This window comes from Primulina huaijiensis, chromosome 11 (assembly GCF_012295235.1).
Source record: "Primulina huaijiensis isolate GDHJ02 chromosome 11, ASM1229523v2, whole genome shotgun sequence".
Classification (NCBI taxonomy): Eukaryota; Viridiplantae; Streptophyta; class Magnoliopsida; order Lamiales; family Gesneriaceae; genus Primulina; species Primulina huaijiensis.
The window spans coordinates 6,191,729-6,207,019 of record NC_133316.1 but is presented as its reverse complement, the minus strand read 5'-3'; the positions used below and the strand labels follow the sequence as shown (position 1 = coordinate 6,207,019).

The window sequence follows — 15,291 nt, the reverse complement described above, 5'->3', positions numbered from 1 at the left end:
TATATATATTACATCCAATTACTAGCCATTTACGATTCAAAGCAAGAATATGTGTACTAAGAAAGAATTTATTTCGTTACAGATAATAAATACATCTCTGTCACAAACTAAAATCAAATCTAATGTTATTACAAATAAAAATCTCATGACATTAAATGGGGTTTTGTTTGTTTGAACGAATCAAGGACAGATTTAGACGGACTCGAAACCACTGCTTTGCTTTTTCTACAGCACAACAGAGCAATACAACAGTGGATTCGTACAGTAAACAGAGCATGCAAAAACAAAAGCACATTGCCATTCAGTTATTTCCCAAGACAAAATCTATGGCTAAATTTCATTGAGGGCATTTCTGGAAATGCCCAAGCAAGGCAGACCTTAAAAGAACCTGTCCCCCCCCTCCTTCCAAGTGTCGAAATAAACTTTTCTTAAAGCGCCAAATTGCCCGATGGATCCTGACGCCTTTTCCGCAGCTGCTAGCTTGTTCAAGTGGGACCCCAGAGGTGTTTTCCCTCCACCAAACAGCAGGGTCATGGAGGCGGTGGCGCCTCCTCCTCCTCCGTTGCCTCAGGCGGCGGGCTACTCCATTAGGCCGAGGGAGCTCGGCTGTCTGGAGGAGATGTTCCAGGCTTATGGGATTAGGTATTACACTGCTGCTAAGATAGCTGATCTTGGCTTCACTGTGAACACGCTGCTGGATATGAGGGATGAAGAGCTTGAGGAGATGATGAACAGCCTTTGCCAGATTTTCCGCTGGGATCTCCTTGTTGGGGAGAGGTACGGCATCAAGGCCGCCGTCAGGGCCGAGAGGCGCCGCCTCGAGGAGGAGGAAGCACGACGCCGTCACATACTTTCCGGGGACACCACGCATTCCCTTGACGCGCTTTCTCAAGAAGGTTAGAATGTTGTATATATGCATATTGTTGAGCTTCTTTCATATTATTTGTCCAAATATTGTCATCTATTTTTAAAAATATGCACATATATATATTCTCGTATATCACACAAGCTCTTTCAGATTAGTCTAGTTAGAAACCAGGTAATGTGATTTAATATGTCCTACGTTAGTGTCTAACAAAGATTGATGGAAATAAACCAAGAAGTTTTTATGCAAAAGTACATTTTATGTTTGACTACTTGGCCAAGTTGTAGGGTATTTGCATGGATGTGAATACTACCTAGAAAATCACGCGCGCACATATATATATATACACATGTTTATGATTTATGTAATCCTTTGTTTAAAATTATCTACCTTGTTCAATAATTTTAGTAAATGAGTAGCATACGTTATCCCGCTGTGTGTGCACGTAATGACTTTGCATGTAAATTTTACAAGTAGGACTATCTGAGGAGCATGTGCAACAAGAGAAGGAGGCCGCCGGAAGCGGAGGGGGAGGAGGAAGGGTTTGGGAAATGGTGGCTTCCGGTGGGAGGAAGCAGCGGCGGAGGAAAAACTATAAAGGTAGGTTAAGAATGGCTTCAATGGAGGAGGATGACGATGACGAAACTGAGGGGCCGGAGGAGGATGACAACGGCGGTGGAGTTAGAGGTGAGCGGCAAAGGGAGCATCCCTTTATCGTGACGGAGCCGGGGGAGGTGGCGCGTGGGAAGAAGAACGGGCTGGACTATCTTTTCCACCTGTACGAACAGTGCCGGGAGTTCTTGATCCAGGTTCAGAATATTGCCAAGGAAAGAGGTGAAAAGTGCCCCACCAAGGTTAGTTTACTAACTAATTATTAATTTCAAATTTTATATATTTATCCTTTTTTTGGTTAGAAAAATAATTAGGATAATTAATTCTCTTATATGTGTCTTCAAGTGTATATATTTTATTTTATCTGTGTGAAGTTTTTTTCTTTTTGTTACAATTAGGTCTTAAATCCGAGACATCGTTTGAAATTTAGAATTTTTGTGTCAAATAAACTATATGTCATCGGTATGAAGTTTTTACATACATGTTATTTCATACTAATTAACTGTGTTTGCGTGCTTATTGGTTGAAATGATCATAATCCTTAACTTATTTAATTTTGTGTTAAATATTGCATGTTACAAATTATACCTACTTTAGGAAATTCACAAAAACTCTTGTGAGACGGTCTCACGAATAAATTTCATGGGTCGAATCTCTTATTTGGGTCATGCATGAAAAAATATTACTTTTTATTGTGAATATCGGTAGGGTTGACCCATCTCACACATAAAAATTCGTAAACCCGTCTCACAATAGACTTACTCTGCTCATGGTCATGGATAGGAAATAACCTTATTATTAGTTAACTAAAATATTTATTAGAAAATAGTATACATTTTAAAAACAACCAAAAATTATACCACTTAATTAAATAACTATTCTAATTAACTATCAAAATATCTTATAAAAAACCGTCTCTAAAATACTTAATTGTAATATAATCTATAATTTTTTTTCCAGAATTTACATATGATTTGAGAAACAAAATCAACTTTATGCCAATTTTTTTTTAAAAAAAATTATTGCGAACATTGTTCTATATGTTCCATGATTGATCTAACAAAATAGTAAAGCCATTTACATGAAAAATTTATATTAAGAATATACCCCAAAAAAAACTAATAATAAGACAATGCATTAAGTTCTGAATCGCTTTTTCTGCTCCAAATTTGTCTGTCATATGATCTTCAACTATATTTAATTTCTGTACTTGCATTGAATTATATTAAAATACAATTAAAAAGATATATTTACAATAAAATTATAAATTTAATACAAGATATATTTACAATAAAATAATAAATTTAATTTAATTTGTTTATATATTAATAATATAAAGTAAAATACATTTCAAATGATATTATCATTAAATAAACTTGAAATTCATTTTAGTTTATAAGAAATATTATATAAAAATTTAAATGATATATTTGAAATTTATGGTCTTATTTATCTAAATAATGTAAATATATTTAAAATTTATCGATTAAAAAAAATATTTAATATTTTTAAAGTCAAATTAAAATAAAAAGTCAAATTAAAATAATTAAATATTGAACATAAAAAGTTTGCAGTTGGATGTAGACTGTGGTCGTTTTCAAAAATAGAGCCGTACAATTGGGCCTGGAGTGGGCTCAGAGGACAGATCTTCAAAACCGAGCTGTCTCCACGAGAACTCGACAGCTATTGTACGGACTTCTGGGCCTCTCTGCTATTGGTTCCAAATACAAAGAGGGGGCCCATTCATCATTACGCACTACATATTTATTATTATTATTATTATTATTATTTGTGTAAAAAAAATCATGAAATATTACAACTTAATATATTTTATCTATAATATTTGGTATATAGTACATAATTTTTGTTAATATATTAAATATTAATATATATGGATGTGAAAATTCCAAAAGTTATCATAAAAAACCATAAATTTTTAAAATAACAAAAATTATCTCACTTACATATGTATAAAAAAACTTATAATATTTTACACCGATTATATTTTGTGTTATCAAAAGAACAATTTTTACATATCTTGTTTGGTAAATTGTATAATTTGCATCTCCAAAATATTTAAAGACTTTACAAATTGAATAAATAATTATTTGATCAGTAATTCTGGCACGATAAAACACATACAGGTGACAAACCAAGTGTTCAGGTACGCAAAGAAGGCTGGGGCAAGCTACATCAATAAGCCCAAGATGCGCCATTACGTGCACTGCTATGCGCTGCATTGCCTCGACGAGGACGCCTCCAACTCGATGCGTAGGACGTTCAAGGAACGTGGAGAGAACGTTGGGGCGTGGCGTCAGGCTTGCTACAAGCCTTTGGTGACCATAGCTGCGAGGCAGGGCTGGGATATTGATGCCATCTTCAACATTCATCCTCGCCTCTCGATTTGGTACGTCCCAACTAAGCTTCGTCAGCTCTGCCATGCTGAGCGTAGCGGTGTCTCTGTCTCCACTTCCATGAATGGCGGAACCGGAGGAGATGAATTAATTTTCTAGTGTGTTACTAGCTAAGAGTGCCAACTGTTTTGAGGAGATAGATGTAGTAGTACTTGTGGTAATTTGAACTTACTTTGAATGTGCCTTGTAAAAGTGACTTGACTTTAATCAATCTAGTAGCAATTCTAAGTTTGTCTGTTTCTATGGATATGAAATTTTATTCAATATGTTCCTTCCATTGATGATTCAGCATATACCTCAGTAGAGACTGTGGGGAAGACTTCAGTATGCAGTGTGAAACCGAATGTCGTCTCAATTTCAATTTTTAGCTAAAATATTCTCAAAATTATAGAACACTGAGGAGAGGCGAATTATGCTGCGAAAATCACATTTTCCTGCACTACACTTGGGGTTGTCCCAATCTTCTATGTAGAACGGAGCTTTGCTCCCATTCAGCGTGTATGCTAAAGTAGGTAACACTTACCTCGTTGAGGTCGAAGAAGCAATGGAGACTTACGCGCAAGGACCGACCTTCCTCTCCACGACCGAGAATGCCCGTGTGACCAACTCTTTGAGGCAACAGGCGAGTACTGTACAACTTATTTGTGTCTTGATAATTTGCTGTCAGGTAAATGGGTCAACTTCGTTATTTATTATTAGAAGATCGCACACGGATTTGTCAACAAAAACAGCGTCAAACTTGGTTGCTGCTTAGAAGAAGAAATGCATTCCTTTTGTTCACACGGGAGGATCGCAGCTATAAATAAGTGCATCATTTGCACTTTAAAATCATCTCAATCAGAAGGTTTTTAAGCATCATAAAATAAAGAGAGCAAAGAAAAAAAAAGAGTTTTTTTTTGTTCTCTTGTGTGAGTTAGAGAAAGTATTTTCTCGGTTGTACTCGGTTTGGAAGTGTGAGATATTTAATGTATTATTGTATACACTTTTCGTAATATTTCTCCTGTTATAAAAGATCTGCAGTAGCTCCGTGGACGTAGCCTATCTTGGGTGAACCACGTAAATCCTTGTGTTCTTGCTGATTATTTTATTCCACATTTTTTTTATCATCACGATCGTTATCGCTTCAGTGTAATTACCCAACAACTGGTATCAAAGCCTTGTTGTAAAATTTCTTAGAATTCTGAGTATGCTATGTGGTTACAGCTTTGTCTGATATTTCACAATAGAAAATATTTTTTAGATTTTTTGCTAAGACTAGAGAAGCGATGGCCAGATATGATGCATCGGGACCGGGAATCAACAAGTTTGATGTAACAGATTTTTTGTTCTGACGGTTACAGATTATAGATTATCTGTAGAGTAAGAAGCTGCATAAACTCTGTCAAGAAAGAAACCAGAAAAGATAGAGGATGATGACTGGGAGCTCCTTGACTGACAGGTGTTAAGTGTGATACGATTGATCCTAACGAAGAATGTGACACATAACGTGGTGGAGGCACAAACCACAGAAGAGATGATGTCCATTTTATCGGACATGTACGAGAAGTCATCAGCAAACAAAAAAGTACATCTCATGAAAAAGTTATTCAACTTGAAAATTGGAGAAGGTGCTTCGTGGCTAAACACATCAATGAGTTCAACACGATTGTTTCTCATCTAACATCGGTTGAAATTAATTTTGATGATAAGATTCGTACACTAATTCTTTTGGTGTCTTTACCAAATGTTTGGGAACCAGTGCATGCAGCGTTTAGCAACTCTGTTGAAAAAAGAAAGCTACAATTCAATGATGTCAGAAATCAAATTCTTGCTAAAGAAGTTCGCAGATTGGATTCGGGTGAAGGAACATCATCGAGATCTGCTCTAAATCTCGAGAACATAGGAAGGGACAGGAGTGACGAAAAGAGTTCTAACCGATGGCGTGATAGGTCCAAGTCAAGAAATCGAAAAGACAAAAACACTTTTGAAAAGAATTTGAAGTGTTGGAGCTGTGGTGAAACTGATCACTTAAAAAAAAACTGCAAATCAACAAAGAATAATGAAAATGTTGTTACTGAGGAGGAACATGATGCTCTATTACTATCCATGGAAAGCCCAGTTGGTTCTTGGGTTATGGACTCGGGAGCTTCATTTCATACCACTGGCAATCATGATGTATTCGATAATTACATCACTGGTGATTACGAAAAAGTTTTCTTGGATGATGGAAAGCTTTTGGAAATAGTTGGTATAGGTTATGTCCGGATGAAGATGTCAAATGGATCTGTCTGGAAAATCAACAAAGTTAGACATGTACCAAAATTGACACGCAATTTGATCCCAATGGGACAGCTCGATGACGAAGGCCATAATGTTACCTTTGGTGATGGTTCCTGGAAAGTAAACAAACGAGCCATGATTGTTGCTCGAGGAAAGAAAACCGGAACACTTTATATGACTTCCAGTTGCAGGCAGCCGTGGATGCTGGAGCAAATTCAAGTATATGGCATTATAGGCTTGGGCATATGAGTGAGAAAGAATGAAGATGCTTGTATCAAACAGGAAGCTACCGGAATTAAAGAACGTTGAACACAAGCTATGTGAAAGCTGTATCTTTGGAAAGAAGAAAAAGGTGAGTTTTTCAAAAGACGGTAGAGAACCGAAAGCAGCAAAGTTGGATCTGGTTCATACCGATGTATGGGAACCATCTCCTGAGAAATCTCTTGGAGGCTCAAGATATTATGTCACATTTATCGACGATTCGAGGCGGAAAGTTTGGGTTTATTTTCTAAAAAATAAATCTGATGTTTATGATGCCTTTAAAAGGTGGAAAACCATGGTTGAGAATGAGACCAACTTGAAGGTGAATTGCTTACGGTCTTATAGCAGTGGTGATTATGAAGATGATGAGTTCAAGAAATATTGTGCATAGAACGGGATCATGATGGAGAAAACCATTCTTGGTACACTTCAACAGAATGGTGTAGCCGTAAGGATGAACCAGACCCTGAATGAACGTGCTCGGAGCATGAGACTGCGTTTTGGATTACCCAAATTATTTTGGGCTGATGCTGTAAACATTGCAGCATATCTGATCAACAGAGGACCTTCGATACCGTTTGACTACAGAATACACGAAGAGGTATGGAGCGGCAAAGAAGTAAACCTTTCTTTCTTGACAGTGTTTGGATGTTTATCCTATGTTCATATTGACTCAGCTATCAGAACAAAATTTGATCTGAAATCAAAGAAGTGTTTCTTTATTGGTTATGGAGATAATGAGTTTGGTTATCGTTTCTGGGATGACCAAAACCGGAAAATCATTCGGAGCAGAGAAGTAATCTTCAATAAGCAAGTTCTTTACAAGGACAAGTCAGACATTGGAACTGAAGATGAAAGTTCTGAAGTCAAGAATAAAGATGAAGTGTCATTAACAGATATTCCTGTCAATGAATAAAAAAAGAATAACCAAGAAGATGAAAAATCAACTGCACAAGATGATGACCCACAAACTCCGGTGCTTGAACTCAGGAGATCTTCGAGGACAATTAGACCACCTGAGAGATACTCCCATGCACTTCACTATATTTTACTGACAGACAAAGGTGAACCGGAGACCTATGAAGAGACTATGAAAAATGGCGATTCAATCAAGTGGGAGTTAGCCATGGAAGATGAGATAGATTCAGTGTCATCCAACCAGACGTGGGAGATGATAGAACTTCCGCAAGGCAAAAAATGCATTACATAACAAGTGGGTGTACCGGTTAAAAGAAGAACATGATGGTAGCAAGAGGTACAAGGCAAGACTTGTTGTAAAAGGTTTTCGACAAAAGGAAGGCATTGATTACACTGAGATTTTCTCTCCATTGGTTAAGTTAACCACAATTAGGACTGTACTCGGATTAGTGGCAAAAGAAGATTTACATCTGGAGCAATTAGATGTAAAGACGACGTTTCTTCATGGTGATCTAGATGAAGAAATTTATATAAAGCAGCTACAAGGCTTTGAAGTACGGGGAAAGAGAAAATAGTGTGCAAACTTCAGAAGAGTTTGTATGGTCTCAAACAGGCTCCAAGACAGTGATACAAGAAGTTTGATGGATTCATGAGTAATAATGGTTTTCTGAGGTGTCAGGCTGATGACTGTTGTTACGTAAAGAAGTTTGATGGTTCTTATATTATTCTACTGTTATATGTAGATGATATATTGATAGCAGGAGCTTGTCTGGAGGAGATTGATAAACTCAAGAAAGAGTTATCAAAAGAATTTGCTATGAAGGATTTGGGTGCTGCAAAGCAAATCCTTGGAATGAGGATCTTAAGAGACAAGGTGAACGGAATCTTGAAGTTATCTCAAGAAGAGTACGTGAAAAAGATGGTTAGCAAATTTGACATGGATGAAGCTAAACACGTGAGTACTCATTTGGCTAGTCTTTTTAAACTAACCGAAGCACAATCACCTTCGACGGAGCAGGAGCAGGCTTATATGAATAAGGTTCCTTATGCTTCTGCTGTCGGAAGCCTCATGTATGCATTGGTGTGCACTTGACCAGATATAGCACATGCAGTGGGAGTTGTGAGCAGGTTTATTAGAAATCCAGGAAAACAACATTGTGTAGCAATTAAATGGATTATGAGGTATTTGAATGATACTGCTAGTTTATCTTTATGCTTCAGAAAATCAAAATTGGGCTTACAAGGTTTTGTTGATACCGACATGGGTGGTGACCTGGATGGTAGGAAAAGTACCACTGGTATGTGTTCATATTAGGTGGTACGACAGTAAGCCAAGTATCTAAGTTGCAAAAGATAGTTTCACTTTCGACTACTGAAGCTGAGTACGTAACAGTTACAGAAGCTAGCAAGGAGATGATATGGTTGAGATCCTTTCTGAAAGAATTGGATCAGAAGCTTGAGGGTAGCACGTTACACTATGACAGTCAAAGTGCTATTCATTTAGCAAAAAATCATGTTTATCATGCTAGGACAAAACATAAACATGTTAGGTACCATTTCATCAGATCAGTGCTGGAAGATGGAGTCTTGATGCTGGATAAGATTCCTGGAAGTAAAAAACCAGCTGATATGCTCACGAAGACGGTAACCATTGACAAACTGAAGTTGTGTTCAACTTCAGTTGGACTACAAGAATAAAAGGGATATATGAGCTGCTGCAATGATGATGTGGAGACGTGATTGAAATCAAGTCTTCAAGTATGAGAAATTGTTAGGTGAGTGGGTCACCTTCATTATTTATTATTAGAAGATTGAACATGGATTTGTCAACAAAAACAGCGTCAAACTTGGTTGTTGCCTGCGGAAGAAGAAATGCATTCCTTTTGTTCATACGAGAAGATCACATCTATAAATAAGTGCATCATTTGCACTTTAAAATCATCCCAATCAGAAGTTTTTTAAGCATCATAAAATAAAGAGAGCGAAGAAAAAAAAGAGTTTTTTTTGTTCTCTTGTGTGAGTTAGAGAAAATATTTTCTTGATTATACTCGGGTTGAGAGTGTGAGATATTTAGTGTATTATTGTATACACTTGTTGTAATATTTCTCCTGTTATAAAAGATCTGCAATAGCTCAGTGGACGTAGCCTATCTTGGGTGAACCACGTAAATCCTTGTGTTCTTTTTGATTATTTTATTCCACATCTTTTTTTATCATCACGATCGTTCTCACTTCAGTGTAATTACCCAACATGCTGCAGACTACAGACAATAGCAGAAGCAGAAATAACTTGTATTCTCTTGAGCTTGACATTTAATCAGTACTTGGCCTTATAATTTGGAAATTACACTGGAAATGTTTAGATATTTGTTTCACAAAGGAAACAGTGTATTGCAATGGCAAGTAGTAATGATCATGAAAACATTTATCTATTTCATAATTCTCGTCTCGAAATTCACAAGATATACAAAATCATAGATAATATGAACCAAAGAAATGACCTGAAATTATTGAAATCAAATTACAAATGTTCAGAATTATGTTTCCATACACCATATTTTGATGGGGAATATCTCATTCTACAATGACTCCAGCTAACAATTACAACACCACTAAAAATCACATAATGTAAATGCAGAATATTCGCCTACAGTTGCGTATCATCAAGGATCCAGCCGCCTTCTATATGATTTTAAGCTTTCTTTTTGTTTATGTATACACTTAGACGCCTAGAGTTTATCATAATATAGTTCATCTTAATTCAAGGTGACTGAATTCTTGAATTTTATGGTGGAAGGAAATGCAGACGGATTTCTTCTAACTTCAGAAAATACATTGAGAAAGAACCAAACCGTTTGTAATTTGCAATCTGAGGCTTTCAGCACAGAAATTTTATGCGATATCATCCTTAATTGGCCAAAAATGAGCTTTTTCACTGGTTGATTAGGAATTTCTCTCGATACTGTTCTCAATCATCAAGATTTCTTTTGTCTTACCCCACATCACGGAGTAGAATCCGACAACAACAATAGCGGAACCCATTAAACTGCACAAGATGAGAATAAGAAACCAGAAGATAAGAGACGTGTAGGAAATAACGATGGCCATATTCTACAATTTTTAAAGACGGTACATGCACTGCCTCAACTTTAGAAAATTGAGACACCTGTGCGCTTCTTCTTTTGACTCTTGAGCGTCCGATAAACTCATTGATGTTATGAGAAATTCCTATAAATAACTGTGATTGAGGTCTCTAAACATACACTTCATAAGAACAAAATACACCATCTACAGAGAGTGTTGGAGTACTTAGAAGACTTCGATCGATGGAAAAACAGAAAAATTACAAATTATTCAATGGCTGGAGGTAACGCTCCATCTGCTTCCGCATATTGTTTTATCATGTTTATAAATGTGTAGAAACATAATTTTTGTTGAAAAACTCTAACATTTAGTATCAGAGCCGTGATATCTCTGCCTTGAAATATTTATTTTCATTTTCTGAAAATCGGATATTATGAACTTTTGAAAAAAATTTGTTTATGAAGTTTGCGTAAGGATTTTGAAATTTGAAGGTCGGACATAATGATATTAAGAAACTTACCTGAGAATTTTGTTATCAGTGGCACCATGAAGTTCTTCCTTGAAGTCTTGAATATGACAATATTCAGTTTTCTGATTTTTCAAAATTTATGAAAAAAAAAATTTTCAAGACGAAGGTTTCTAAAAATTTTTATTTCGGAGAGGTTGAAGACGATGTTCGATATATATAATGCAGATGCCTTCGTATTTGAAGCATTCAATTAGAATCTAACATATCACGTGAAGATGAATTAAATGCTGTGCAAAGTTTATATTATTTTATCATAATTATTAATTTTTTTAAAATAATAATAATAATAATAATGCAATATTAATTCAATATAACGTATATGATGATAAAAGTCATTCAATGACATTGACTTCTCTATCGGTCAATTGATTGGAGCAAATGAAAGTTATTTATTTATTTTTATTTAAAAATATATGTTATTAAGTTTTATGTATAATTAAATATACATAAAAAATTTGGTTAAATAATTTATACACATTAAAAATAGTTCTAAAAGTTTTATATAATTTGTGTATAAAAATATATATTTTGTTTTTGTATGTATAATTTATTGTTTATGTATATACATACAATATTTAANTGGACGTAGCCTATCTTGGGTGAACCACGTAAATCCTTGTGTTCTTTTTGATTATTTTATTCCACATCTTTTTTTATCATCACGATCGTTCTCACTTCAGTGTAATTACCCAACATGCTGCAGACTACAGACAATAGCAGAAGCAGAAATAACTTGTATTCTCTTGAGCTTGACATTTAATCAGTACTTGGCCTTATAATTTGGAAATTACACTGGAAATGTTTAGATATTTGTTTCACAAAGGAAACAGTGTATTGCAATGGCAAGTAGTAATGATCATGAAAACATTTATCTATTTCATAATTCTCGTCTCGAAATTCACAAGATATACAAAATCATAGATAATATGAACCAAAGAAATGACCTGAAATTATTGAAATCAAATTACAAATGTTCAGAATTATGTTTCCATACACCATATTTTGATGGGGAATATCTCATTCTACAATGACTCCAGCTAACAATTACAACACCACTAAAAATCACATAATGTAAATGCAGAATATTCGCCTACAGTTGCGTATCATCAAGGATCCAGCCGCCTTCTATATGATTTTAAGCTTTCTTTTTGTTTATGTATACACTTAGACGCCTAGAGTTTATCATAATATAGTTCATCTTAATTCAAGGTGACTGAATTCTTGAATTTTATGGTGGAAGGAAATGCAGACGGATTTCTTCTAACTTCAGAAAATACATTGAGAAAGAACCAAACCGTTTGTAATTTGCAATCTGAGGCTTTCAGCACAGAAATTTTATGCGATATCATCCTTAATTGGCCAAAAATGAGCTTTTTCACTGGTTGATTAGGAATTTCTCTCGATACTGTTCTCAATCATCAAGATTTCTTTTGTCTTACCCCACATCACGGAGTAGAATCCGACAACAACAATAGCGGAACCCATTAAACTGCACAAGATGAGAATAAGAAACCAGAAGATAAGAGACGTGTAGGAAATAACGATGGCCATATTCTACAATTTTTAAAGACGGTACATGCACTGCCTCAACTTTAGAAAATTGAGACACCTGTGCGCTTCTTCTTTTGACTCTTGAGCGTCCGATAAACTCATTGATGTTATGAGAAATTCCTATAAATAACTGTGATTGAGGTCTCTAAACATACACTTCATAAGAACAAAATACACCATCTACAGAGAGTGTTGGAGTACTTAGAAGACTTCGATCGATGGAAAAACAGAAAAATTACAAATTATTCAATGGCTGGAGGTAACGCTCCATCTGCTTCCGCATATTGTTTTATCATGTTTATAAATGTGTAGAAACATAATTTTTGTTGAAAAACTCTAACATTTAGTATCAGAGCCGTGATATCTCTGCCTTGAAATATTTATTTTCATTTTCTGAAAATCGGATATTATGAACTTTTGAAAAAAATTTGTTTATGAAGTTTGCGTAAGGATTTTGAAATTTGAAGGTCGGACATAATGATATTAAGAAACTTACCTGAGAATTTTGTTATCAGTGGCACCATGAAGTTCTTCCTTGAAGTCTTGAATATGACAATATTCAGTTTTCTGATTTTTCAAAATTTATGAAAAAAAAAATTTTCAAGACGAAGGTTTCTAAAAATTTTTATTTCGGAGAGGTTGAAGACGATGTTCGATATATATAATGCAGATGCCTTCGTATTTGAAGCATTCAATTAGAATCTAACATATCACGTGAAGATGAATTAAATGCTGTGCAAAGTTTATATTATTTTATCATAATTATTAATTTTTTTAAAATAATAATAATAATAATAATGCAATATTAATTCAATATAACGTATATGATGATAAAAGTCATTCAATGACATTGACTTCTCTATCGGTCAATTGATTGGAGCAAATGAAAGTTATTTATTTATTTTTATTTAAAAATATATGTTATTAAGTTTTATGTATAATTAAATATACATAAAAAATTTGGTTAAATAATTTATACACATTAAAAATAGTTCTAAAAGTTTTATATAATTTGTGTATAAAAATATATATTTTGTTTTTGTATGTATAATTTATTGTTTATGTATATACATACAATATTTAAGTGGAATAATATTAATACACTGAAATTAAAATCATAAATATTTTTTATGCTTTTAATATGAGATTTCAGAAAATTAAAATTCACATTATATTTATAATCATTACTGATTCTAGAAAAATTCAATCTAATTATCCTCATTTACAAAGAATTAAAATACTTGTACAAAATCAGCAAATTGAAGCAATTCCTGTAAAAAAAAATCAAGGAGATAATGATAAAATTAATATAAAAAACATCATAACACAAAATAATTTCACAAATACAAATTTAAATACCATAGGAAAACAATTAAATAAATTTAAATAAATATATCAAGTAAAAATGTGAATATAAAATTATTTAATTAAAAGTTTTGGCTTGTAAAGATTCATATAAATAATGATAATTAAGTTAAATAATAATTATAAGGTGACGTAAGAAAACATGATCTGAGGGAGTTCTTCATAGATCGATTTAAACTGTCTTGACTTATCATTGGTCTCCCTGATGAACGTTGCTTTGTCTACGAGTTAGGTATTTAAAGGGCCTTAGCCCTGCATATCTTTCATGATACCACTCTTGAAAAGTGTTGATTGTGTCACTAAATAATTATTATATAAAATAATAAGTAAAACCAAAATTTTGTTCAGTAAACCGTATAATTTTAATTAATTGAGGAATAGTCACAACATCCTTAATTATGAAAAATTATGCATTAAGTGGATTTGGATCATATAATGGACATCAATTGTAATTAATTATATAAACATAATACATTTTAGCCCACACGAATTTTTGTTATATTCATATAACTAATTAGATTAAAATATCAAAATTATATATTTTTTTAATTTAACCACATGAGTTAAGGGAAAATATATTTTGATATTTTTATCATAAAATTTTAGAAAAATCTAATTGAACTATAATTTTAGTCCACATGCAAATTTTATGTCACTAGATTTTTTTAAAACATGATTTACAGTGGTAAAACTTGATATTACATCAAAATTTTTTAAATAATTAGCATATTATATTTCATGCAGTTATGCAACATGTGAGTTTTTATGATATGAAATGTGATATTTTCGAACTAAAGGACAATAATTATAAAATATGAAAAAAAAAGAATTCTTTTTCAATTAGGGTGGATAGATATTGATTATGCTATACGGAAAGAAGAACCATATGCTATTACTTAAAACATCATTGCAGATGATGTTGATCTTTATGAAAAATGAGAGCGATATAATCGACTCTGCGTAATGTTCATAAAGACCAAAATCTCTGCTGGCATGCGTAGTTACGTCGATCAGCATAATTGTAAGGTCCAAAATTAAGACAACGTAATCCAACTGCATGTAAATCTAGGAATTCTGAAAAATGACTAATTATTTGATTTTAATTGTTTAATTGATTATGTGAAAAACATGATAAAATGTAAAATAGAATTTTATTGACATTATGCATAAAGCTGCATTTTAAAGGTTATTCGAGTTGCGATTGAGGAACGAAGACCGATGGCTAAAAAATAGAAAATATTTTTATTAAATAATTGTTTTTAATTATTTAAAATATGGGTGATGCTTTTTATTATTTTTTTTGAAAATATGGGGTTTTTAGGTGATTTTATACGTCTGGACGTATTTTTTATCGGTGAAGGATTTTCAACAAAAATACGAACTTTTTTAGCAACCCGGCTATTAAATTGACAAACTTATTTTTACCAAAACTAT

General features: G+C 33.6%; 1 protein-coding gene across 1 annotated transcript; it reads left to right on the top strand.

Annotated features, from left to right (window-relative positions):
* Positions 1–448: 448 nt before the first annotated feature.
* LOC140988910 (floricaula protein) lies at positions 449–4,025 on the top strand. The gene is made up of 3 exons (XM_073457999.1): positions 449–896; positions 1,343–1,719; positions 3,622–4,025. Exons 1-3 carry the CDS (start codon positions 449–451, stop codon positions 3,988–3,990), a joined length of 1,194 nt encoding a protein of 397 aa, XP_073314100.1. The 3' UTR covers positions 3,991–4,025.
* The last annotated feature ends 11,266 nt before the right edge of the window (positions 4,026–15,291 follow it).

Excerpts from the sequence above, each read along its gene's own strand:
- LOC140988910 (XM_073457999.1), top strand. The coding sequence starts at position 449 with ATGGATCCTGACGCCTTTTCCGCAGCTGCTAGCTTGTTCAAGTGGGAC. Across the intron at positions 897-1,342 it reads TGACGCGCTTTCTCAAGAAG|GACTATCTGAGGAGCATGTG; the intron begins GTTAGAATGTTG and ends TTTTACAAGTAG. Across the intron at positions 1,720-3,621 it reads GTGAAAAGTGCCCCACCAAG|GTGACAAACCAAGTGTTCAG; the intron begins GTTAGTTTACTA and ends AAACACATACAG.